Source organism: Pieris rapae, chromosome 4 (assembly GCF_905147795.1).
Source record: "Pieris rapae chromosome 4, ilPieRapa1.1, whole genome shotgun sequence".
Classification (NCBI taxonomy): Eukaryota; Metazoa; Arthropoda; class Insecta; order Lepidoptera; family Pieridae; genus Pieris; species Pieris rapae.
The window spans coordinates 3,308,832-3,335,509 of NC_059512.1; the positions used below are offsets into that span (position 1 = coordinate 3,308,832).

At 32.1% G+C, this 26,678-nt stretch overlaps 5 protein-coding genes across 7 annotated transcripts; 3 read left to right on the plus strand and 2 right to left on the minus strand.

The window, feature by feature from the left end:
• Window positions 1–1,414: 1,414 nt before the first annotated feature.
• On the plus strand, window positions 1,415–7,589 carry LOC110995098 (armadillo repeat-containing protein 5). Of its 3 annotated transcripts, none has more exons than XM_022262093.2 (12): window positions 1,417–1,737; window positions 1,856–2,082; window positions 2,149–2,377; window positions 2,464–2,632; window positions 2,784–2,954; window positions 3,105–3,487; window positions 3,570–3,882; window positions 4,019–4,192; window positions 4,978–5,206; window positions 5,600–5,708; window positions 5,832–5,977; window positions 6,774–7,589. In XM_022262093.2, the coding sequence occupies exons 1-12, from the start codon at window positions 1,492–1,494 to the stop codon at window positions 7,528–7,530; spliced, it is 3,153 nt and encodes a 1,050-aa protein (XP_022117785.2). In that variant the 5' UTR covers window positions 1,417–1,491; the 3' UTR covers window positions 7,531–7,589. The 3 variants fall into 3 exon arrangements, with proteins under 3 accessions (XP_045483845.1, XP_022117785.2, XP_022117786.2); XM_022262094.2 differs by having other exon boundaries at window positions 4,981–5,206; XM_045627889.1 differs by lacking the exons at window positions 5,600–5,708; window positions 6,774–7,589 and having other exon boundaries at window positions 1,415–1,737; window positions 5,832–5,979.
• Window positions 7,557–13,578, minus strand: LOC110995102 (cytochrome P450 315a1, mitochondrial). Its single transcript, XM_022262102.2, has 7 exons — window positions 13,150–13,578; window positions 12,202–12,602; window positions 11,796–11,999; window positions 11,441–11,574; window positions 11,162–11,356; window positions 9,248–9,463; window positions 7,557–7,769 (listed from the first exon to the last, which is right to left on the minus strand). Exons 1-7 carry the CDS (start codon window positions 13,308–13,310, stop codon window positions 7,653–7,655), a joined length of 1,428 nt encoding a protein of 475 aa, XP_022117794.2. The 5' UTR covers window positions 13,311–13,578; the 3' UTR covers window positions 7,557–7,652.
• Window positions 9,463–10,761, minus strand: LOC110995099 (cytochrome c oxidase assembly protein COX18, mitochondrial). Its single transcript, XM_022262096.2, has one exon. The coding sequence runs from the start codon at window positions 10,554–10,556 to the stop codon at window positions 9,522–9,524; it is 1,035 nt and encodes a 344-aa protein (XP_022117788.2). The 5' UTR covers window positions 10,557–10,761; the 3' UTR covers window positions 9,463–9,521.
• A 679-nt stretch (window positions 13,579–14,257) lies between the features above and the next one.
• LOC110995135 (THO complex subunit 4-like) lies at window positions 14,258–15,987 on the plus strand. The gene is made up of 4 exons (XM_022262148.2): window positions 14,258–14,562; window positions 15,229–15,442; window positions 15,517–15,705; window positions 15,790–15,987. The coding sequence occupies exons 1-4, from the start codon at window positions 14,362–14,364 to the stop codon at window positions 15,930–15,932; spliced, it is 747 nt and encodes a 248-aa protein (XP_022117840.1). The 5' UTR covers window positions 14,258–14,361; the 3' UTR covers window positions 15,933–15,987.
• Window positions 15,988–18,343: 2,356 nt separating this feature from the next.
• LOC110995141 (26S proteasome non-ATPase regulatory subunit 2) lies at window positions 18,344–26,590 on the plus strand. Its single transcript, XM_022262156.2, has 18 exons — window positions 18,344–18,543; window positions 18,629–18,685; window positions 18,769–18,987; window positions 19,075–19,160; window positions 19,663–19,869; window positions 20,974–21,132; window positions 21,269–21,398; window positions 21,796–22,021; window positions 22,142–22,375; window positions 22,714–22,862; window positions 23,146–23,248; window positions 23,552–23,718; window positions 24,142–24,259; window positions 24,547–24,704; window positions 25,211–25,395; window positions 25,670–25,875; window positions 26,124–26,242; window positions 26,325–26,590. Exons 1-18 carry the CDS (start codon window positions 18,469–18,471, stop codon window positions 26,517–26,519), a joined length of 2,793 nt encoding a protein of 930 aa, XP_022117848.2. The 5' UTR covers window positions 18,344–18,468; the 3' UTR covers window positions 26,520–26,590.
• Window positions 26,591–26,678: the final 88 nt, after the last annotated feature.

Below are 26,678 nucleotides of genomic sequence, written 5' to 3' on the forward strand. Positions count from 1 at the left end.
CCCAAAATCCCCGTGTCACTAATTTTATTTTTATATTATACTAGCGACCTGCCCCGGCTTCGCACGGGTGCTATCAGCATTGCAATAGCTAAACTGACACTACAGAAAATCTGTGAACGTTGTATATAAAAATGTGGGTTATCCATAAGAGATAGACATATACCATCACGGACGCTGTAGACCTTTTCAATGTGTACAATACTTAGTACATTATTTTGATAAAACTCGTAGGGTTAAGCCTGCGTTTGCAATGTAAGCGGAAAAAATGTAATTATTTACGACATCACATTAGAAACTTCAAAAATAACAGTACTTCTCCAGTATTTAATGGATGTTATTATACATATAAACCTTCCTCTTGAATCACTGTATCTATTAAAAAAAACCGCATCAATCCATTGCGTAGTTTCAAAGATTTAAGCATACAAAGGGACATAGGGACAGAAAAAGCGACTTTGTTTTATACTATGTAGTGATTAGTGAAACCTATTGTGGATACATCTAATGTGTTTACTTCATGTTTTATTTTTATCTATACTAATATTATAAAGAGGAAAGGTTTGATTTTTTGTTGGTTTGTATGAATTGAATAGGCTCCGAAACTACTTGGCAGATTTGAAAAATTCTTTCACTGTTGGAAAGCTACATCATTCCTGAGTGACATAGGCTATATTTCATTTTCAAAAAAAATAGGCATCCTTACTAAAATTACGATAACATTAACATTTGTTTATTATTTGATACAATTCTAACAGATGGCGCTGAGTTAAAGGTAGTTTAGTTTAGGTCCGTGTCGTGGTACCAACGTTTCACATAAGTTCTCCTACGGTTTCCCTTGATTAATTTACTACTATGTAATATAACAAAAACCTTAGCCACAGCAACGCTTGGCCGAGTCTGCTAGTTGAATAATAAATAGATAAATAGTTAATTAGACAATTAGTTAGGTTGACAATTAGTTAAGTAGACAATTTTAATTATTTATTAGAATTTTAATAAATAATTAAATAAAAATAAACCTCACGGAGCCCGAGACCTTTCCAACGAATGCAAAACCGTGGAAATCGGTTCGTGCGTTCTGAAGTTATAGCGTCAGGAAGGAAAACCCGACTTATATTTATATAGTAGATTGTTTCATAACTTATTATTGCGTGGTGGTTCTTGTCACTTGTATGTTTTCATTTTAATATTATTATTCTATTATCTAAACATTTCTTTCTATGGCTCACATAGATTTAATCGTAAACTTTATAATATTCAAAGAAGAAAATATATTTTTAAATTACCTCTACTATTCTAAATTTGTGATTTACAATATTTATTATTACAATCCGGTGCTATCTGTCAAATGAATCTGACAGTGTCAAACATCAAATTTTAAATACATACATAATATGCATATTGTGAATATTAAATTTGTTCATTACTAAGTAATTTATTTATTTACAATTCATTCTCCGATAAATAATATGTTATAATATTAATGTTAAGATGGATAAAAACTATTTGCAATCTATCATTGACGGTCTTAAATCTTCCTCATCAAGTCGAATTCAGGATTCTCTTACTAAAATTCGGTCCTCTGTTATAACATCCGATAAAGGAATAAGGCTTTTTCGTGAGTGTGGAGGATTAGAATGTCTAATACCGCATTTAAGAAAACCTAATGAACGCATACTTGATGTTACTTTAAGTATTCTAGGCAATATTTGCCTTGATGAAAAGTGCAGCCTAGCGGTAATATATAAATATATAGCCCTTATATTTTAAAACCTTTTTTTTTCATTTTATTTCAAATATCCTTACTTAAGTATGATATTATATTAGATTTTATTATTATTTCATTATTCTTTAGGTTGGAAAACTAAATACATTTGGCCCACTTGTATGCATTCTAAATACTGTATGTAGAGACAGTATTCTTGGGAGAGCTTGCAAGATGGTTGGTAATTTGGCACAAACAAAGTCTAATGCAGAAAATTTGCATAATCATGGAATTGTAAAAGCTTTGGTTTCTCTCATAGAAAGCAGAGATAAAAGTACATCAAATCCTACTCTTACCATGGCTGTTAGAGCAATCAGGTAAAACTATGAATAAATAAACTAGTAAATATTTGTAACTAAAATACTTAAAAATACTGTTTTCAGACAACTATGGATGATAGCAGATAAGCGTGATGAAATGCTCAGTTTAAATGTGGCTAGGTGTGTTGCAATTTTGTTGACAACTGAATGTGAATCTATTGGTATTATAAAATCCACAAATTTAGATAATGTTATTATGGAGCCTGGGAGGAGTCAAGAAGAGCTTATAATCGGTATACTTAAATGTTTAGGATATTTTACAACATATTCAATTCCACAATGTGCTGAACAGGTAATTTGTCTTTATACTAAACTCATAGAATTTCTTTATATTCATTTTGTTAGTAACATTTAAGAATATTATATTTATTGTTTTAGTTACAAGGAGATGGAAGAGGCTATCAATGTCTAGTTGCTTTGACAAAAACAAATGAATCATTAGCTTTGAAATGCCTCATGAATCTTTGTTACCTGTCTGTATGCAGGCCACTGCTAGGGACAGCTGGACTTGTTGAATGCCTTGTCAGTATTTTACAAAGAAATTCAGGTAAATAAGGGATGAAGAAGAAACAAAGTTGGAGATATTTATGATTATTTTTATAATATGTTTTTCAGAAAGTTATTATCCAATAGTAACCGTTTGGACACAATAAATATAGATATAGTGTGGATGTTTAAGCAGTATTGTTATTTTTTAGACTTGTCACAATGGCCAGATGGTGCTGTTAAAACCTTAGCTCAGTTAAGTGGAGAATCTGTTAATAGATCTCGTTTACGACATTGTGGTGGCTTACCATTACTTGTTGCAGCAGCCAGGCTAAACAATTGGGCTTTGCATGCACTCCTTCAGTATGTTTTTGATGACACAGGTAGTTTGACCTATGCTTTAAAGTTATTATTCTTAAGATTAAAAGTAATAATTGAACAATCATTCAAAGCACTTTCATTCTGAATGTAATGTGTTTAAATTTACATTCTGCTCTATTTCTTGATTTTATAGAATTTTTTGCTTTTTATAGCATTTCAAATACTCATTGGAGAAGGTTTAATAACAGTCTTAACTGAAAAACTGTCAGCTTATGTAAGTAGTATGGAGTGTGAACATAATCATATAACTAAAGCAAAAAGTATTGAAAAACAGAGAGAAGTGAATCAGAAGTATGCTGATAATATGAAACTTAATGAATTATGCATGGATTTGCAACAAAACCAACTGACAGAGACAGTAGATGACCTTAAGGTTGTGATAGAAAGAGATAACATGATAGTTGGGTTTATTGATGCTATAGGTAGTGATAAATCAGATGACAGTGATAATGACAGTTCTGTGCCTGCATCTACGTCGCCTTTACGGCGAAGAGGTCTTAAGCGTGGTAGGACAAGTCCAAAAACCTTTAAAAAGGTAAGTCAATGAAATTTTAAATATCATAATAATAAAATAAAATAATCATCTTGGTCTATAAAATATTGTAATAAATTCACAGAGGCCAAAGATTATTAAAATGGCGAAAAAGGATTGGTCTGCTGGTGTGTACTGGGAGCCAAAAAGTCCTGAACCTATGTCACCCCAATTTCCCCAAATTAATTCTCCCAATAGACTAGACTTGGGTCCATTGTCTCCATACTCTGATGGAAATTGGTCATGTTTGAGTCCAGATCACTCACATGGCAAGAAGAGTGCCTGGGATTGGAGTCCAGCGTCTAGTAGCACTGATGCATCTTCCTCCCCAAATAGGGTGGAATTTCCTTGGAGTCCAAGCAGTTCTGGTCCAGGATCTCCTCTCAGTACTGAAGATAGTAAGTTTAGAAAAAAACATATTTATACTTGCAGTTATATTAGAATTCAATTGTATTGTTGTTGAATATTTTATAACCTTTTCTTTTATTTTCGAAAATTTGTATCCACCCATTTAATGATTACGAAATGTTTCAGATAGTTCAGACTCTGAAGTGTCGGGCCGTTATTCTCCAGTATGCAGCGATAGTGAGGATGAGAGGGATGATAGTATTGCTGTTACGCCTGGGTTGGATCCCGAACAAGTAGCATATGATTTAGAGGAACTTATCATGGAAGATGAAGATACTAATCACGAGGCACCAAATAAAGGTAGTTTATTAAGTTATTATATATTTTCAAGGATCACCTTCACGTTCGGTGCCGAAAAGTAAGTATTTATTAAGGCATTTTTGGCGTGAATCATCAATGGCTGCCCGAAGGGGCTAATCCGAAATAACCAATCCGATAATCCGACAAATCAAAATCAAATCAAAAATTATTGATTCATGTAGGTAATATAACGTCAAAGAAAAATACATTATAAATTGAATGCTTCTAATTTATATTTACTGCCAGTTCTCAAATCAAGGGCGTAGAACGGAAGAGAAGAACTGGCAATAAACTCTCCGTCACTCCTTTTAATCGCCAAGTTTTTTTCTTTTACACAACGTTTGTAAGGAGCTGTAACTATTACACCATGTTCCATACGGCATCTTAAGTAATAAAATATAATACAATTAATTAAAAACAAAGATTTGTCCTCTATTAGCAGGTGTGGTGTAATAGTACGTACGTACTAAATTCTCACAATATCACCGCATACACGAATTCAAACGACCAGTCACCACAAGTAGCACCCGTGAATGACTTAGGGTGCTTTCAGAAAAGTGTAGCAATTAAAAGGCCGGCAACGCACTCGCCCTCTGGTATAAAGTAGCCATGTGCCCTGGTATCACCTAACTCTAGGTTCCACCCGTCCGCGTCCTGTTTTATAATAAAAAAAAAATGGCCTGAAGAACTTTTTATTTGCAATTTTTTATCCTTTTCTATGGTCAGTGTGTCTATGTGCTTCAATGATATTGATTTGACTACACAATGATCCAATATTTTTTCAGAAGATGATAAAAAAGTAACCATTACGAAGACCTCTGGTATAATGTGTATACTAGTTCTAATGTTTCGTGTATCCCATGGTGCTGGTACAGGCGTTGAGAGTCAAGATGACATGTCACCTAGTTTAGACCTTCTAACTGGTCGGGAATCTATGAATGCCCTTCTTGATTATGTGCAGAGATGTAGGCGACCGACGGGCAGAGCTGCAAGAATTATAGCAAGAATACTAAGGTATTTATTTAATGATGGTTTTCTTTATTTTTTACTATTGTGGGTCAAAACATGTTATTTTAGTTTTTATGTTTTTGTTATGAAAACAGAAACATTTTAATAGTAAAATCATATTGAAGCCTGAAGTTTTCTGAGTACTATTCATTAAATTATACATTTATTTTTGGTTATTATATTGTTTAGAAAAAACAAACTCTATGGTACACCATTTAAGACTATGTTTTATTTTAAAGATGCTTACAAACAACAAAGTAAAAATCGTAATGACATATTTTGATAATTTTTTATGGGCAGGGAATAAATACAATTTATAAAATTATGTATATTATTCCAATACATTTTTATAAGAATTTTAACTTAATTATTGAATATTTGTAATACTTTTTGTTACAGCAACTCTTTATGTCTTATAAGCATACTTAAGCATAGATTCGTGATTAGATTACATAATATGTCAGTTAATTCAAAACACCCACCTACTGAATGTCGTCAGTGTAAACAAGTAAGAGTAAAAAATATTATTTTAAACCTTTCTTATCAATGGTAGTGTAATAAATGTTGAAATACAAATTATCAAGACTAAAAACTATAATGGATTTATAATCATATCATCTTCTTGTTCTAGCTTTTGAAACTAGGTTCGAAACTACTTGAGCAAGTAACTATTGTGGCAGAATCAAGTCATGGTATTGGTGAAATTAGTTATCATTTACTTAAGGGTACTACAGATATGAAACAGACACTATCTCTAACATTACCATACATAATAAGGTACGTAAATAATGAATATTAGTTAATAATATTTGAGATTATATAAGAGAAACTTCTTAAGGCGTATGAGGTTATAATTTTTACGGATGAAACGTCATGTTTTTATCGAAGAAAAGGGAGAGAGCGATTGAGACCAATTGAGAGAGAATGAGAAAGGGAGATGGAGAAAAAATACATGCTATTGGTTGATGTATTATTAAGAAGTTACATATTAGAACTTTAATGGCAATTCTGTAAATTGTGTCATAAAGGCTTGCGCAGTAAAATCAGATTTTTATATGTATTAGCACATATACAGTGTGTATAATATAATGGTACATGATGAGACATTGGGGCGTTTACCTTAGTAATAACTAATTTACAAAGAAGCTTTACTTCTGACATGTGTACTTTGTACGCACATACTTTTTTATAATAATATTTGTACTTTTTAACAAACTAGTTATTACTTAGAGGTGACAGTTAAGGGTCATATTTAATATTCTAACAGAGTTAGTTTTTTGTTTTATGGATGTATCTGAATTTACTGAATTGCTTTTAAGGACTGTATTCTAAAACGTTAATAGGATTTTGACAAATATGTAGTTGCTGTAGACGTGTCTTGAGATACAACTTATTCAGGCCTTAATTTAATTTTAAAAGAGGAAAGCTATTTCCGGGTGATTAATTTAAAGGAATTTTATTGTTATTTATATTTTAGTTTCCACAGAACAGCATTACCACTAGCAGATTCTCAACCGTCATAATGCATTGGCACCTAACCAAAAATTTGCATAAGGCATTTTTATTTTTACAGGTCAGAAAAAATCTTAAAGAAGTATTTTTTGGATTGTGAAGCATTGGACGTACTGTTTTCCATGTTATCTGAAACTTTGACAGAAGATTGCATTACGGCTTTAGCTAAGTTAGCCACAAATCTTCAAATACGAGATCCTAAACTTTTAGAGAATCGCTACAAGGATAATGTTCCAATTAATTATGACCCAATATTAGACAACCTTTCTCAAGAAGATATTGTGGTATTTGTTTTAGATGACCAGTCAACAGTTAAAGCTAATAAAAACTTTTTATGTCAACATTCTGAAGTATTCAAAGTGATGCTTACGGGATCTTTCAAAGAATCTTCAGAAAAATGTGTTACACTTAAAAAAGTATCTAAACAAGCACTTGAATATCTTTTAACACTTTTACATTGTGGATTAAATAAAATCAAATGTGATCTTAAAGTATTCCCTCTATGTGAGAATTTAGAAACAAATTTAGAGGTACTTCTGTTGGCTGATAGATTTTTGTTTGAGAGAATAAAGACCCTGTTATGTAGTGCTATTATACAGTTCCAATTGACATCTGATACTGCTGATAAAATTTATATTTGGTCCTTACAAGATGGGGTTGGTTTTCTTTGTGTAGAGGCTTTAGCGTATTTGTTAACAGGAACTATGAATGAACAAAATAGACATAAATGTATTAAAAATATTCTTGATTTAGATTACAAGGACCAGTGGTTGGAAGATGTTAAGGCCATGATTATAAGACAATTATTAATTAAATGATAATATAAATTAATATACAAAACTTGTACAGAAAATTATATAATAAAATATAATTAGGATTATAAAGGAGTTTTAATATTAATCTCTTATTAATAATTTTTAGAAACCAAATTATAACTGTATTAAGCATTTCTGACTTTCAAACTTAACTCAATGTTTTTGTTAGGAATTAAAGCTTGCGAAGTAATTGGTTTTATACTAGGACCATTTATACATCTGAAGTCAAAGTTCTCCACAACCTGCAACAAAATATTTCATATTACATTAAAGAAGTAGTTTAATGGAGATATAGATACGAGCCCCGATGTAAAATGTAGTATACTTCTAGTTGTCTAGTGTGAAATTTTCTAACTCCATTACTTTTATATATCTATAAAATATAAAGCTGTTCTGCATTTCTTAATTATGAACCAATAAACTGTTTTAGCTTTTTAAATTTATATATATCCTGTTTCTAATTCGAAGATGTTACAAGCAAAATAGTTCGTCTATCGGTGTCTTAAATAAGATAATTCCTTCTTTGTACAATTATGCTGCATAATTAAATTTGTAAAAGTAATACTGTGTCCCATTTGTCAAGTCGGACAGTATAAATTCTGAAAATTCAGTGTTTTTCATTAGTTCAAATAACAATGGGTCTTGAGTGTGAAGAGCCTCGAAAGCCAATATTTTGTGGGGATGAGTTTCAAGGTAGTTTGTTGGGCAAATCAAGTTACCGAATATCTACAGACTTGATACATCCCAGGTACGCCTTCTCATCACATATGCAGCAGAAACAGAATCCTGAAAAGTATCAAAAATAATCGTCGTACACAAGTTGGAGAACTCACGGTGAAATGGGAAGGACATGATGCACAAAGACGTCTCAGTTGATATTTGCAAGAGTCCTAAAAATAATGGGTTACGGATTTTACACCGCTAAGGAGAAACCACCGTAGACTGTTGTACAAAAGAAAATGAGGTTCAGTGGCGTAGTATAATTTGGAGAGACGACTCCAAATTTGAAGTGTCAGTCGGCGATGAAAGAAAAAGTGATTTGGAACAAAAATGACGCATTTCATACTGGTGCTTCCTGCAATACTGCAAAGCTAACAAAGACGTGGCTACTGGCGAAAAGAATCCCTATTCGAATGGCCATCTTACAGCATGGACTTGTCGCCGATCGAAGTCCTATGGTGAAAAATGAAAAAAGTTCTTCGTATGATCAATCAAGATCGAAGACTTTAAAGGTAAACTTGGCTGTCTGGGAGTCAATTACGCCTGAGAAGTGTGAGGTGTCAACTATGCCTCTTCGCATTAAAGCAAAAGCGACACAACTAAGTGGTAGTTGCGTGAGTGTAGGGTAGACGAATACTTTTGCGTTACGTTTTTTAGAACAATTTTTTATAATATGTAGTCATGAAAGAATTTCAGTTATATTAAAATAAACTTAAAAATGTTCCTCAAATTGTGGTTTACTTTTTATTAAACATTCTTAATTATTTTACCAATAGTTACTTTCTATATTTTAGGCTCAGCACTACTTGCTATACAGGACGAACTATTTTGCATCGGGGCTCATATATAATGTTTAAACACAAGATATCTACAAGCAACAATTTAGAGACATTGAAAAGTAAAAATATGTATTGATATATAATAAATCTTTACCTTTTCAAATACACAAGTCTTTTTGTCTGAAGTATTAAGACAAAATATTCTGCTTATAAACTATTACCTGCCAAATAAGCTCAGCAAGCTGAGCCATAGCTATCTTTCTTCCTACACAAGAGCGAGCACCAAGGGCAAACGGTAAAGATGCAAAGGGAATATGATTCTTTAATTTCCCTTTTCTCTCATCCAATCTATCCCACCGGTAGGGTAAGAATTCTTCTGGTTTACTGAAATACTGTTCATTTCTACCAGAAGTGTATATTGAAGCAATGATTGGTGTCTGAAATTGTTAAAAAAAACTCACTTTTGATTTCTAATTAATCTATTTTAGAAAAATACTATGAATTTTTAGGCAGTATATTTTTTAATTTAAAGCTAATTTCTTGTTTTAAATGTCTGTATGGATCTTCAAGTTCACTTGGTACCAAGGGTATCCTCAACTTTCTTCTTAAGGATGGTGATAGCAGACATAAATTTTGTATCAATCCAAAGGTACTGGATGTAACCCAATACAGACATAGACATGATGGTACATTTGCAGCAACAGGTATCATTACTAATGTAAATCCTCTAAAAACATTTGTAAATATGTTCTGTAATTTTGATGGCTCCCTCAATTTTGACATTTTTTGTATTTCAATGATAGCCAAATTCGTCAAACCAAAAACAACTGGCAAAATATATGAATGGTCAGGTTCTGTTAAATTTGGTATCCACCCTATACCACCAGTAGATAATTCCATAAATGTAATCAATGCTGATGGAGATGGAGGATGCATGTTAACTAAATTTCTTATTGCAAATGACATGCACACCCAAAGAGGGATTTGAAACCAAATAACTATTGTAGCTTTTAATGGATGACAATTATCTCTCTCTATTAGATTTCTCCATTGCTTTTTAAGTGACCTTTTATATAATATCACTGTCTGCTTATCACTTAAATTATAAACTTTTCTTGCCATTGCAGTCTCTTTTTTTAACTCATTAACTAAGTCTTTAAGTTCCAAACCAATGTTTTCTACTTTGGCTAATATATAACTTTGGTAAATTGAGAGTGGAAGGGTCATACATGCTCTAATTAATAAAGTTGAAGTTACAATTGTTGACCACCATGTGAGACCAGATGCTTCATGAAAACTATGTAACCCATCTTGCATAAAATTTACTAGACTACTGTTTGAAATGCTCATATAAGTTTCCTGTTGCCATTTAATAACAGGTTCTAGTGAAAGATTTCTTTTATGGTTAGCATTGATCAGTATATCAGGTCTATTTAGTTTTTCTTCTGGGTTAAAAAGAAGACCGCTACACGAGTGATAGCTTGGTCTTCTCAATTTAATTAAATATTTACAAATTATTTGGATACCCATTTTAAGCTTATAAAGAATACATTAGACATTAGTTTAACAAATAAACAATAACACTCGCTTCTGCCAAATTATATTTTACTTTTTACTTGTTATTAGATCATACTATATAGATCATAAACGACACTTGACTGTCAATCTTCTACTAACACTTGTTCTGTATCTGCCAATGATCTATCGGCAATCGGCATAGCCAGCAATTTTTTTTTAATGGAATCTCGCTGTTGGCCTTTACAGCTCAGCACAGGAGCCTTACAGCAGCCAGCGAGATAATATGCACGAATTACAACGGTCTGACAGTTATTTTGACACCCAGTAAATGTGATTACACGAAACTGTCATTACGCATGTCAGCGCACAAGGTATAATATAATATAATTGAGGTATAATATCTTAATTCTTATTAACTAATTCTTTTTCATGCACAAAATTATTCCCACATCACTCAAAATATGCTTACATCATTATTATGAATTAAATTAATCTGTCAAATAAGTGTACAGGGGTAGATCTAGCCTTAGCGATAGGGGACGACTGGCCAAGGGCCGATCCGCTCTTAGGATTGGAACGAAATACGATTTAATTCATGTATTAATTAAAAAGCTTACCCCTTTTTTCACTGAGTACTCTCCTACAACACTATCCTGGGGTAGTATACGCGTCAAAAATGGAGCTACAGGATACAACCGCATTGCTTCTTTTATAACAAATGGAATATACGTATGTTGTTTTGAACGTATTTCAGTAATTTCGTTTCTATTTTGAGATAGCAAATAAAAAATCCACAACGACGTATATGCGGTCTAAAAAGATACGTCGTACATGTAAGGGATATACCGATATACAAAAATTAATAAACTCAATGAAATTATTAATTTTCTTTTTACCGTATCCCCTGCAGCAATGATAAAGTCTATTATTATTCTAGACATGGTTATTTCATCCATTTTTTCGTCACCTAATTTTTTTATCAAACCACTCGAATTTTTTATTGTCAATATTTCTTTGAGAAGTTTATTTCCTGAAATTATAATAGTATGTGAAATGCTAAAGCAAAGCCTTAAGTCTAATGGTTATCGAAGTTTGTAAATTTTTATTTATAAAAACGAATAAACGAAGTAACCTAAAATTTTGAGTTAAATTTAGTTTTGAGTTAAAAAGTTAAATTTAAATCTATTCTGTAAAATTCCTTAAATGAAAGATAAAATTATTACTTTTACTACTTATTAGTTAAATTATTACCTAATAGCAGAGACAAATCGACACATTCCTTAAAATCCTGCCATACTTTTAGATTAAAACGATGGCACCAATTTACAGGAATACCATAAAGTTTAGTCGTTGTTTCAAATATCTGTTTTACTGATTCTGTAAACATGTTTAGTAATTCATCGTAATGCTTTCCTTGTGGTGGGTCAGTATTTCCAATTAATACTTGAATTATAACTGAAACAACACTGGTTTGTTTAAAAAAATCAATAAATTCGCAGTGGCTTTTGGTTGAACAAAAAAATTTGGTTTTTATACGATCGGACTTCATATATGTACCTATATATACGATCAATATATATATATTTATTGATTAATGGTATATATATTATATATACGATTTACTTTAGAGTATGTATATTCAGATAAAAAAAATTACCCTTAGTAGAGAGATTATATAACTCCGACGCAACGTCATTTATAACGATACCGTGTTTCGATTGTTCTTTCCAATGTTCAATGAATATAGTAATTGTTTTTGTAACAGAATCTTTAATCCAACAATTGGCATTATCTTTTAATAGAAGTTTATTCATAATTCGTCTATTTTGCCACCATTCTTCACCATCCATGAATAGGAGCCCTCTTTTTTGTCCGTAAAGTTTTTCATATAAAAGCCATGGATCAGGTAGAATATGACCAGGATATTTTCCTTCGAGGTTTATAAAAAGTTTTCTTATGAGCTCGGCATCACTGATAAATAATAAATCTGTCGTTCCAAAATTTTCCATAAATATATTCCCCAAATCTTGGTGTCGCAAATCAATAAATTCATGTAACCTATGAAAGGCATATTAGCTTATTAATTTTAATCAGAGACAATATTAGCTTTTAATTTTTAAAGTGTTTTCGGTGTGTATCTGACCTGAATGTTTTTCGATAAAAATATATCCTATAAAGCGAAAGAATTTATGTATATGAAACTAAAAAACTCAAAAAGTTCAACGCGGATTAAAAACATTCTTTACCATTAGAATGCTAAATAACCTCAGAGTAGGTGATAGGTAAAGGCTAGGCAGGTATATTTATTTCCAAAAAAAAATTAAATTACCGATACAACAATCAACATATAGTTGTAGATATTTTTGACTTACCTATAACAATTAACAAAGTAAAAAGATAAAAAACTCATCATGTATCGTTATCTTTTTAAGTTGTTTTACAATTTTGGCGATTGTACTAAGTATCACTTTTTGACATAAATAAAATTTCAGACAAAAAACAGTTTTGTTAAGAAATAAAATAAAACAGCCTTCATTTCGCACAACATTCTTTTATCCTTTTCCATACACACAATACATAAAAAAATAATAAGGTAAGTACAAACCTTGTTCCTAATCCACCTTTTATCAAGTCTATTTTTGTACCAATTAATGGTAAGGATTTAGCTCGTGGAATCGTGTTCGTTTTCTTTTTTGTGGTGATATTTGTTTCATATTTTTTTGGAAACCTGAGACACTTCTTTCCTAATTTTAGTATTTGGTTCATTTCAAACAAATTTACATTCACTGATGTCGACAAGAAGCTGTTTAAAATAATGATTTAAATAATATTTCCGCTTAGTAATGATTCGAAACTTGATACTTTATGTGATATATGAGACGTGTTTCCTAAGTAAGAAATGTATTCTAACTAAAGAGTAGCTACTTAAGGCAAACGACTTAAGCAAAACAAATTTTTGCGCCGTAACCCGTGCGCGTCCTGTTTTTTTGTATAAATGCATAAGGATTTTAGGGTCGTTGAATTATGGAGCACAATTGATGACGTCTGCAATAGACATAAGACACTTAAATTGCTCATACGTAACGTTAATTTAATATATACCTACGTTTATAAAATATTAACTTAGATTATTAAGAAAGTATTATTTTCCAGAAAGTTTTTCTTAAATTTTATAACACAAACATTATGATAACTTACATTTAATTTATGACTTCTTATAAAATTTTTTTTCTATTATTCTCTTTATCTGAAATATATTTCATTAATTTAAAAAAAGGGTCTGGATTCTATTGGAATGTGATACATTATACGTTTTTATCGTCAACTATATACATTAGTATATGCACAGAGCGTCAATGATTATCATCCTTAATAAATAATAATTTAAATGGTCAATAAAATATGTAGAGCCCAATGCCCAACCATTTAATACGCGGAGTAATGAAAAATGTTATTATTTGTTACATATTTTTTATGTTTGTGTCACATAAAAGTTTATTGTATTATATGTTTAAAGTGATCTTCAAAATAATAATAAACAATAAAAAAACGAGAAAATATAAATTTAATTTTAAAATCACTCAACGATTTATGAATTAAATTTTGTTAATAGTCTGTAATTAATTAAGTCATGTTATTTAATATTTTAACACTCAGTATACCTGAGATTGGTTATTGATTCTGTGGTTCAGGCATATAATTTATGTTAGTGTCTATGGCTTTTCTTTGTCCTAAACTATAAAGCAGCATCTCATCAGCCTAATTTGACGGGATTACTATATAAAATATAAGTATAAACGGTATATTAAATATAGAGATGGTTGATAAAATTGATATGGCTTTGGACGACATCATTAAAGCTGGTAAAAAAGGAGGAAGAGGCGGAGGTGCTGGAAGAAAAATGGATACTAAAAGATCAAATCGTGGTGGAGGAGGTGGCTTTCGTGGCAACCGTTCGGGTGGCAATTTGCGAGGCAGAAATCGTGGTGGGGTGTCCAAACCAACTAATTATTCAAGGGTAAATTATACCGACCTACTTTATAAAGCTACGTTGGTTTGACAAAAATAAATATGGCGAACAAGCGAGCTATTGGCTCTCTGAGAATGCGCGCAATATAATTAATAAGTTATCAGGTACATAAGTTACCTTGCTGATCAAACTATTTCTACCAATTTAACAGCGAGATTAGGTGAAAATCTTCGTCATAGCCATATGTTTGCGCCAGACCAAGGACGTTTAACTTTGGCTGATTTTAAATTATTGTAAATGTTATTATTACGATGGGATTTCATTTTAACGTAAATACTTGACTCCAGTATCCTCTTAATTCAATTCGCCTCAGCAACATAGTGCTTCATTATAAATGGCCTTGATGCAAATTGTTAGTGCATAAGTGCTTTGCTGGAGAGGACATTTCAACAATGGAAATAGTCTGCTGAGCTGCAATTGTTTGACTATTGGAGTGTTATAAAATAACATGTTATGCAGTGTCTGTGAAAAGTGATTTACTAGTGAACAATGTTTAATCTTTGCAAATGTGTAATATCTTATCAATGTGTAAATAATATACCTTTATGTATATGCAAAACAAATTATGTTCAACCAATGTTTGCCATGTTTCGAGTGCAAACTCAGAGGCATCAGCGGGCATTTGGCATGTCATTTTAGGACAAACTATTTCAGGGTGATGTAAACAGTACGTGGAAACATGACATGTTCAATGAATTCAGTTCCATGAAAATTCAGCGAGGTGCACCTATATCAACTGGACCCAGCAAACTGCTCGTTTCCAATTTAGATTTTGCAGTTTCAGACTCGGATATCCAGGAATTGTTTTCAGAGTTTGGAATTTTAAAAAGTGCTGCAGTGCACTATGATAGATCTGGCAGATCTTTAGGTATGTGAATAAAATTATTCATTCAATATTCCTTCTGCCTCCATAACTTTTTTTTCATCCAATTTTTTTTATAGGTACAGCTGATGTAGTCTTTGAACGTAGAGCAGATGCATTAAAAGCAATGAAGCAGTACAATGGTGTTCCACTTGATGGTCGAGCAATGAACATTCAACTAGCAACATCTGAAATAAGCTCATTAAGAGCGGAACCTAGAAACAAACCAATAGTAGGAAGAGCATTTAGAAGACATTCTGGGAACAAAGGTAAATTATTATTTCTGAAATTGCATTGCAATAACTCAGATTCATAGATAAGTGCTTATAACAATATTCATTATTCATTTATAGAGGGCAATGATCGCAAATTAAATGTTCGTGGGGGTGGTGGAAAGCGTGGTGGAAGAGGAGGTGGAATAAGAGGAAAGCGGCCAGTACCAACTGCTGAACAACTTGATGCAGAGTTAGATGCATACGTAAAAGAAATCAAGTGATACCTGCATAATTAGTAATAAAATGACCATATTGTGAATAAATACATCACTACAATATCAATATTTTTTTTGACATTAAAACTTTTTAAATAATAGAAAGTGATGGACATAGGAATAAATTGTTTTATTTCATCATATATAAATTTATTAATTATTATGCTTAGATGTTAAGTTTTATTGGGTGTATGTTCACATTATTTAAACCAATAAATCATTGTAGTTATTACCTATAATCTGAAAATAATGTATTAATAAATTAATATCAATATACAAGCTCATCTAATACATTTTGTGTGAACAAGATATAGTTCTTATTTATATAATGGACTACTAGTAAAGCATATTATATTGCTAGATTTCATTTGTTTTGCTATGTATAGCTATAGTACTGTACTCCCAGTACAGAACTATTAACTAGTTAATGATTATAATATAACCGAACAATAGTTATCAGAACCGCTTTTTGGGACTTATTGTATGGACATACCTACATTGTAAGGCGCGTTAATTTTAATTATAAAATAGCATTCCATACCAAAAAAAATGAAAAAGAAATTTAATATTAGTTTTTCATCTTATTTATCTGATGTACTTTTATAAATCTTGCCTCTTTGAATAAAATAGAGGAAGGAAGAAAGGGACTGCGGACGTAATAGAAGGATCCACGACCAGTGTACCCACTGAATCACCGGTCTGAACTCTGACCGCCAGTCTCTAAAGTGAAGAAAATATATATATTGTAAGGGGGTATTTATAATTTACGCATTACAAATTATAGCGCGGCTATCGCAGTGATTATTTTTAAGTTTATGGCCTGGTATTTATTATCCCTTTAGGCGAAGTGTTGAGTATATTTATTTGGTTAATTATAATTTCCCCACTGTATTTTTGATGAATTTATTATATCGCAGTGATTATACATTGTGACTGTATCCAGCCTCGATTCTCTTTTCCAGTTTGAAATTTGTTGGGGTTTGCTACAAAGATAAACGAATATAAGTCAAAATGATAGAGCACTAAACATACAAGTATAAACTTTTAAAGAAAAAGATATTAAGTTTACGACGTCAATCCAAGATCTAAACGTAATAAGTAAGTGTGTAATGCGAAGAAACGTAATTGAAGATATTTAAAGATAATATGACAATACCTACTTATAACAGTAGTTACAATAAGATATTTAACTGATATTGTCCCATTTTTTAAGAGATGAAATTTGTTGCCTCTTATAAGAGTTGTGATCGGCCATCGTTGGCGATGATTGTACGTACGTAATCGCTGTTGTGTCGGTACGTGAAAGGAATGATTCATGATTGCCTATGATGGCCGCCGCGTCCACACAATCGCCGATTACTCATTACGTACCTAGTTGTCTAGGTACTGTATAGACATGGTGTTTGATGTTTCAACACATTTTAACTATGTAGTAAATCTTTTAACAAACATACGTAAAAGATCAAAAATCTATAGATTTTGAATTATCTACCATGAATTTTCTTAAAACAATACAGTTGTGTTTAGGGGGCCTACTACGAGCTGTTCTTGCGAGCCTATTGACAACCTATAACTTAACTGCACCTATAATATTAGTATAAAAATTCGTACCATGACCGAACCTCATTATTTTGGCTGAACCAAAATTGGATCGTTTTGCCTTCAAACTATGACATAATAAGCGTTTTTAAAAGTTACTTTAAATCAATCAGTAAGAGACTTAGGAGTGCGAGTGGATGCCCAACTGTATTTACGAGATCATGTTGTGGACATTTGCAAGAAAGCATACGCAAGGATGGGATTCGTGCTTCGAAGGGCAACAACGTTCAGTAATATTAAAGCCATCTCAAGCTTGTACAACGCTCTGGTTAGAAGTATGTTGGAGTGTAACTCGTCTGTTTGGGCTCCGCATGAAGCTAAATACTGTCTTATTCGATTCGATTCGTATATACGATTACTCCGTTTATTAAAGTATGACATAATTAACACCTAATCCTTCATAAGGATTTTTTGTTATAGGTAAACACTGCAAAAATAGCTGCCGCCTGGTTCTTCATTGTACAATAAATAAAGCGATGCAGTTCAGTTATAGGTTGTCAATAGGCTCGCAATAAGAGCTCGTAGTAGGCCCCCAGTACTGAAGCCAAATCTGTACATAAAACAATTTTCTGTAGACATCATATTACAAACAGTAGACAGTCGGTTAATAAACGAACACGTATGTGTGGAGAGTTGCCCGATCAGTGTGGCGATGATGCACGGTCAAATTACCTTCATGACCATGACTCTTCACTACATGAAGAGGAGCCAAATAACTGCCATCATATTTTGTAATCAAATAAATAATTACAGTCTGTGCTATGTGTGAATATTCGTTGTCTGTACCAAACTATATTAGTATTTAATATATACTCTTTAGTGCGGCGGTGACTTGTCAAAATTGTAAGACTCACGATTTGGGCATTGTGAAATAGTTTTGCTATACAATTTGATTCCTTTAATTTATCTTGAACGTACTAGTGGTTTTAAAACTAAAATAAAAATGACTGCTAAGAATAAACAAGAAGAAGCAAAAAAGGAAAAGACTGAACCTGTAGCTGCTCCTAATGATGATTTGGTGAGTAAATATTTTCATAGTTTTGTCAAAATTCTTAATTTTACTCTACAGTTCCCTTTAATTCTGATCTTGTTTTTGTTTATAGTCAGAAGAAGACAAACGCCTCCAAGAGGAACTCAATATGCTTGTGGAAAAACTTGTGGTATGTTAAAATATATCTGGAACTATAATCATGATTAAGGTTCTAAAATCTATATCTAAGCTAATAAAAATTTTTGGTTCTAGGGAAATGAAGTTGACTTATACTTTCCTGCTTTACAAATGTTAAGTAATCTAATACGTACATCAACTACTTCAATGACTTCTGTACCTAAACCCTTAAAGTTTCTCAGAGAACATTACCCAGCACTAAAAGAAGTATATGAAAAAATAGAGGATCCTAAAACCAAAAAATTTTGTGCTGATGTGGTATCAGTATTAGCAATGGGTGTTAGTGGAACCCTTGTAAGTATCATCTACATTTATTGTTAGATATTAATATAGGTTTTTCAATAATATACTATAAGTTCTAACCCTAATAAAATTTTATAGGATGTTGCAGAGAAGAGGGAATGTCTCAAGTATTGTTTACTAGGAACAATGGCTAATGTTGGAGAATGGGGCCATGAATATGTTAGGTAAGTTACTTGCCATATTTTTTTTTTTTACTTTAACTTTTGCAAAAAAAGGAAAGTGTTTTCATATGAATTACAATCTAGCCTTAACACTAATTATGGCTAATAATTAATATTGAGTCAACTTAAATACTACTTTTCTTAAATACTAATGAAAAGCTTAAACTTTGGTAATGTTCATTAAAAGTCTTAGCGTTCTATAATGTTTGACATTATGTTTCATTTTAATATACCATAGTGCATTTAAAAGTTCCAAAGAACCTTGTTTTGAAACCCTTGTATTATTTCTTAATGTAACAGTACATACTATCCTGTATGGCTCTATACTATTAGTAAAATCAAGATTAACAGATTTGGAATGGTTCAGCTTCATTTGCCATTACATTGTCCATCCAATCAGTGATAAGATGAATAGCATTTTGTGTAATTATTTCAATGGTTTTTGCAAAATTTGCAGCCATATAAACAAAAATGTTATAATTCATTACATGTTATCTTTCAATAGGCAACTTGAAGGGGAAATATCAGAAGAATGGAATGTAGAAAATATGGACAGTTTGTTACCTCTGGTCCGAGATGTAATTGCTTTTGATATGAAACATTCAGCTGAAATTCAAGCCTGTGATTTACTAATGGAAATTGATCGTTTAGATCTTCTGACACAACACATGGATCAAAGCAACTATCCTCGAGTTTGCTTATATTTGATTGGGTAAGTTGTTTTTAAATATTAGTACATATGTAGTTGGTCCCAAAGTTCTGTCACATTATTTTTAAATTTTGAACATGCTTATATAAAAAAAATTAATGCATCCTATTTTTGAATGTTTTACTATTGTTGTAAAATAAAAATTACGGAAAGTTTTCCGTAGTTTTTTACGATGAATGGGACATTGAAATAAAACCGAATAGCAGTTGTGGTCACTCGCCGAGTAGCATTTTCAAGTTGCTCAAAAATTTGAATATAAGGCTTACGTTTGTGTACCATTACCAGTACTATTCATAGGTGTAATAAAGTCTCCGGTGTGGATTCTCCGCAGTAATCAAAGCTATTGAGGCGCGGATAGCAAGAAATTCTGTCCGAAAACAGAAGTTGATGGCTTTGTAGAATGGTGTTAGTAGGAAAACAGCAAAAAAAGTTTTAAATAAAGATTGGTGTATGTACGAGCATACAAAAAACAAGAATGGTCACATAATGCTCGTCTAAAAGAAATAAGGTTTAAGAAAAAATCGACACCGTGATATCGTCTTTACCTACGAAAAAATTTTCGATATTAAAAAGAAGTACAATAAACAGAATGATATAGTGTACGCTAGGAGTTCTGAAGAAGCTGGAAATAGTTCTGAGGGTGCAACATGGACATTATCCACATCAATAATGGTCTGGTTTGGAGTAGGTTAGGAGAAGCTAGTATCAAAGGAAGTTAGTAAGCTGGTACTTCTGGCTTCATGTAGATAAAACAACCGTCATATAGGATTTCTGTCTATTTATCATGTTAATAGTTTGTAATTATGGTAATTATGATAGTGGTTTGGAGGAATGAACACCATTGTGTACATGGTATAAACATGTTGGTATATGAAGTATTATCTTGATAATATTTATATACATCACATACATGTATGTGATAAACATAATATAAAAATATCGTGACAAAAGCATCTTGTTGACATGTGTCAGGCACATTAGACTTAAAACCTATAAAAGATTACCAATGAGACAGGTGCACTATTAAGTAAGAGTGTATCCTCATGGCCATTGGGAGTTGTAGGTGGCCCATATTAAAGTATTATAATACTTTCTTTTTTTTTAAAGATGTGCAAGTTATGTGGTTGAACCTGAGTCAACTCAAATACTCCAAGGAGTACTGGAAACATATTTAAAATTTGGAGAGTACCCAAGAGCCTTATTGGTTGCTATGCAATTGCATGATAAGGCTAAATGTGAGGAAGTTTTTAACACCTGTAATGACATGTAAGTAAATTTTAATGATAATATCATTATTTAAAGTACATATTTCTACAATTCAACACCTGATTTTATATGATAAAGGTATTGAACAAAACATGTGTATGACCTATCCAAGCTATTCTAATGTAAATAATTTTAGGTTGGTCAAAAAACAATTATGCTACATGCTTGCCCGACAGTATGTACCTTTAGACTTGGATGATGAAGATTTAAGAACAATCCTACTCAATGCCCACATCAATGATCACTTTCTTAGTTTGGGAAGAGAGGTAATATGGATATTTTTTTTAAATATAGAGTATGACATTGTTCATATGCAATATGGGGCCAGTTAAGGTCCTGCAACTATTTTAATGCCATGTGACAAAATTAATTAAAAAATTGTATTACAAAATTTAGTAAATAGTAGTCAAGTTTGAAGTACAAATTATTTTATTCCAATAATGTGGCAGTTTTATAAAAAAAATATGTGGTGGTTAAATGGAGGTTATTTTTTTATAACACATTTGGTATTAAAATAGTTGTAAAACCAAAGGCAAGAGCAAAAAAAAATTATCAACTGGTACCTGGTAAATAAAATATTTTTTTTATATAATCAAAAGAAAGCAGGAATACAAAAAAATAAAATATGTGTTGCAGTTTTTTATTCTAATATATATATTTTAGCTTGATATCATGGAACCAAAAACACCAGAAGAGGTGTACAAAACCTGGTTGGAATCGGCTGGATCTGCTCTCAGACCATCACTACTAGCTGATCACCCAGTTGACTCGGCACGTCAGAACTTATCTGCAACATTTGTCAATGCATTTGTTAATGCTGGGTTTGGCAGAGATAAGTTAGTTACCACCGAGGATGGTAATAAGTGGATGTACAAGAACAAAGACCATGGTAAGATTAATAACATGTAATTAAAGGGGGCTATTCGTTTTGTGTTAGTTTAATTATTATAATTTTTTTATAGTAGCTATATAACATAATTGACAATAACAATGATTTGTGTTCAAATAGGCATGTTATCAGCTGCAGCATCTCTAGGCATGATCCACTTGTGGGATGTAGATGGAGGCCTGACTCCAATCGACAAATACCTATACACAGCTGATGAACACATTAAAGCCGGAGCTCTTCTCGCTCTTGGTTTAGTCAATTGCGGAGTCAGGAATGAGTGTGATCCAGCACTAGCTCTGTTGTCAGACTATGTCCTGCACTCTAGTGCTAACTTGAGAATCGGCAGTGTTTTAGGTGAGTAAACAAATGGTTTATACTAACTATGTATTACTTAAGGCTTTCTTTTATCATTTTTCAAATGAAATCTTGCAGTTATTTGATCCATCCTATATTCCTTGGTTTCTAGAACATAATGTTGATGTATTAAGATTTTAAATTTAGCCGGTATCTTTGATACCTTCTGTTTTTAAATGTGCCACTATTTTGATTTTTGAGTCTAGTCACTAAAGTAGGTAGCAATAGCACAATTCTGAGTTTTAAAAGGATTTAAAAAATGCTTAACTTTTAAACCTGTGATTCGTCCAACGCGATTTAATTCGAAAAACCGATAAAATAACAATAACTTCCAATAGGTCTGGGCATAGCGTACGCCGGAACTCAGCGCGAGGACGTCTTGTCTCATTTATTGCCAGTACTAAGCGATTCCGCAGCGCCGCCTGAGATCTGTGCGCTCGCAGCGCTTTCTTGTGGTCTCATCGCTGTTGGGTCTTGTAATGGCGATGTAAGTGTATTCGTTATTTGTCCTTAAATCCCTTGGGTTATTTATTTATTTACAGTTCGTTCACGCAAAAGTAGTTTTTTTTATTGGTATTTTCGCAAATTTTAATAAACACTGTTGTTTTCTAAAGGCGTATTTTAAAATGCATATTTGTTTAATAATGAGACGTTACATGAAATAACGTTGAGACTCGTTTTGTTTTTTAAATGTGTCAACCTGGTAACACCATATACATCATAGTCAAAATTATTAAAATATTATATAAAAACTATTTTGTGTATTATAGGTAACCTGTGCAATCATTCAACGTCTAATTGATGACAATAAAGATCTTCACTCGTCAACTTATGCGCGTTTCCTGCATTTAGGTCTTGGCCTATGCTTTTTAGGTAAGAAGTTTTATTTAATAAAATTATTTATTTACATAACAGTAAATGTAAAACTATTTAAGTAGAAGTGTGTTATAGATTCTTATATTTATAAATAGTTATAAAAGATTTGTTTGTATAGTGAAAATAAACCCTAAAAAAAAAACAGTGACTGGATTTTTCCTATTAGAGACAGAATTTTTAAACTTGCTTCAGTTGTATACAAACATACAAATTGAATTGATAATTACCTAAATTTGTTTCACGTAAAAGATGGATAAGACAGCGAATGTAAATTTTGAATCCAATATTTCTTATTTATAGGTTGCAAGGAGCGAACAGAAGCCACAATGGCGGCGTTAGAGGTTCTACCAGAACCACAGCAGTCGTTATGTCAGACAACACTGTCAATGTGCGCGTACGCAGGCACCGGTGACGTACTCGTCGTACAGCAGATGTTGCACATCTGCTCCAAACATTACGAGACTGATGTAAGTAACGATTTTTTCCTAAGACTAGTAATAAACTATAATTGAATACTCAACGACCAATACTAGAAAAAATAAAATTAATACCATAAATGTAATAATTAAAATATTTATATAGCTATATGACAGAGTTCAGCGTATTTTCTGAAATTGTTTTATAATTAATGTTAATTTTCATGTAATGTTTAATTGAGTTATGTTGGACTTTACTTGGAATCTTTAAAAAGGTCTCTACAAATAGTTTAACACATGATTCAAATATATATATAAAGTAACCCTCCGTGAAACGTGGATCTTATTCACTTGTGGTTGGTTCCATGTAACGATAACTGTATAACGTCAAAAATGTCTCTGCAATGTCGCTACATAGATTTGACCGGTTACACTTATCGTTTGAATGTGATATTAATGTTGCACGTGTCTTAGAATGAACAAGCATCCACGGAAGATACAGCGTTTAAGAAGCAAGACAAGAAAGAGAACAAAGAAACCACTAGCAGTGCTAGCGCTTCTGCAAGTAGCTCCAAGGATGATAAGAACAAGAGTAAGTATAACTTTGTACTTGGTTTTGGTACAAATAAAAATCTGTCCAAACTTAAACGGGAAATTATATTATCTACCTAATAAGTGACCCCTCGAAGTTAAAATAAAATTAATTCGCGTCAATGAGTTTATCATAAAGTAAAAGAGATTCAATACGAGTGATAAAAAGAGACGGAAAAGTATCTTAGTAAAAGCTGCCCACAGAGTAATTGAATTTACATTAATCTCTGGATATATTTATTATGATTAACTGTTTTATTAAAATTTATTTTTTACCATATTTTTCAGGCAAGTCAAAAGACAGTAAGAGCAAAGAGAAAGAGAAGGAGCGTGAAGCAAACAAGGAGTTGTCGTCAGTTCAGGCGGTTGCTACCCTGGGAGTGGCAGTTATTGCATTTGCAGAAGAAACTGGCGCTGAAATGTGCACTAGGATATTTGGACAGTTGGTAAGTTGTATACTATACAATTATTATGTTTGGATTTTATTTTTATACAAGTTTAATAATGGATATTATGTTCTAAAAGCTTTAGCCTTGTTAAATAAAGAAAATTTCACGTTTCGCAAAGTCGGCCCAATTTTTGTTCCTGCATTTGAGGGACTGGATTATTTTAAAATCCGTTAATAAAGATAGAATATATTTTATAATGCTTATGATATTTGATATTTTCATTTAAAAAAAATTGTAAAAAATATCAAGAGTAACAAGTGCGACTTTTGATTCGAAATTATATAATTTGACTACAAAAAGAAATTAATACGATTATTTTTAAAATATACCTTTTTCATTTGTTCATACCTCTAAATATTATGAAGTGGCATCTGTTTAAATGTAATTAAATTTTAATGAAAACTCGTTCGTTTTATTATTAAACGATCTTTGATGCGGTAAAAGTAAATATACTCTAAAATAATTGTATGAACATTAAATTAAAAATAATTTTCTAAATGCAGGGACGTTACGGAGAACCAGCAGTACGACGCGCAGTGCCACTTGCTATCGCCTTGTGCTCTGTGTCAAACCCACAGTTGGCGGTGATCGATGTACTTAACAAGTACTCGCACGACTCTGACAATGACGTCGCCTATAACGCGATATTCGCAATGGGGCTTGTTGGAGCTGGTACCAACAATGCCAGGTGTGTATAGACATTAATTAGAGAATAACTTCTTCTTTTGTTAGGTGCTAATATTTTTAATTTGTTTAATTTATATGCAGTCAAAAGTAAGTTTTTTTAACAATGACATGATTTCCGTTTGAGCTATAGAATAGACTAGATTTAGAAGTTAGAAAGAATGTGTCGTGGTAACTATTATAACAGTTTTGTTAAATTAATGCTAAATGGACTGCCTATTTTTGGCAATAGTTGTCGTTATATGGAAAGAGACATTGTACTTATGCGTCTTTTGCAGACTGGCAACAATGCTCCGTGCCCTGGCTTTATACCACAGCAAGTCGCCCGTGCATTTATTCATGGTGCGACTTGCTCAAGGTCTGTGCCACGCAGGCAAAGGTACAGTGACACTGAGTCCAGCACATGCAGATCGACGTCTAGTCAATCAGCCAGCACTTGCTGGTCTACTTGTTGTGCTAACAGCTCTTCTCGACTGCAAAAATAGTAAGTTGTTATTTTACATAAAGGATGTGTGTGAGCTATATCCATGTCTCAATAACTACTGAACTGATTTTAATACAACTAAGACTGTTTTATGAAACAGTCTAAGTGTGTATTAAATTATTAGCTTAGTTGAAAAGGATCATCTTGACATACTTTAAAATTTTTTGACAAATTTAACCAGGATTTTGGTTCATTTGCTGACTGACAATTTGGTGTATATTATGTAATTTATTTTTTATTTATTTTAGTTATCCTTGGCAAGTCACATTACTTGCTCTTTGTTCTCGCTACTGCAATGCAGCCCAGATGGTTAGTTACACTGGATGATAATCTTCAGCCCTTGAATGTCAGTGTTCGTGTTGGACAGGTAATTTGAATTAAATAAATTTACTTAACATATTAAAAGCTAAGTTCATCAATTTACTTAGCTATATTAAATTTAATTACAGGCTGTTGATGTTATTGGAAAAGCGGGCACTCCAAAAACCATAGCAGGATCACACACTCATACTACACCAGTTCTTTTATCCTTTGGCGAGAGAGCAGAGCTTGCGACTGATGAGTACATACCACTATCACCAGTTATGGAAGGTTTTGTAATCCTCAAGAAAAATGAAGATAGCATAATGGCTTCAGTTCAGTAATTCACATTTAGTTTTTAATCTTAATTAAATGTCCTTTCTAATTAAAAGTAATAAAAATATTAATGATTCTATATGATTTTTTCACCTTTGTACAGTTCCTCCTAGACCTATTTGTTATTCATTCTGAGTATCATGTAATTAATTTAGATGTTTATATCA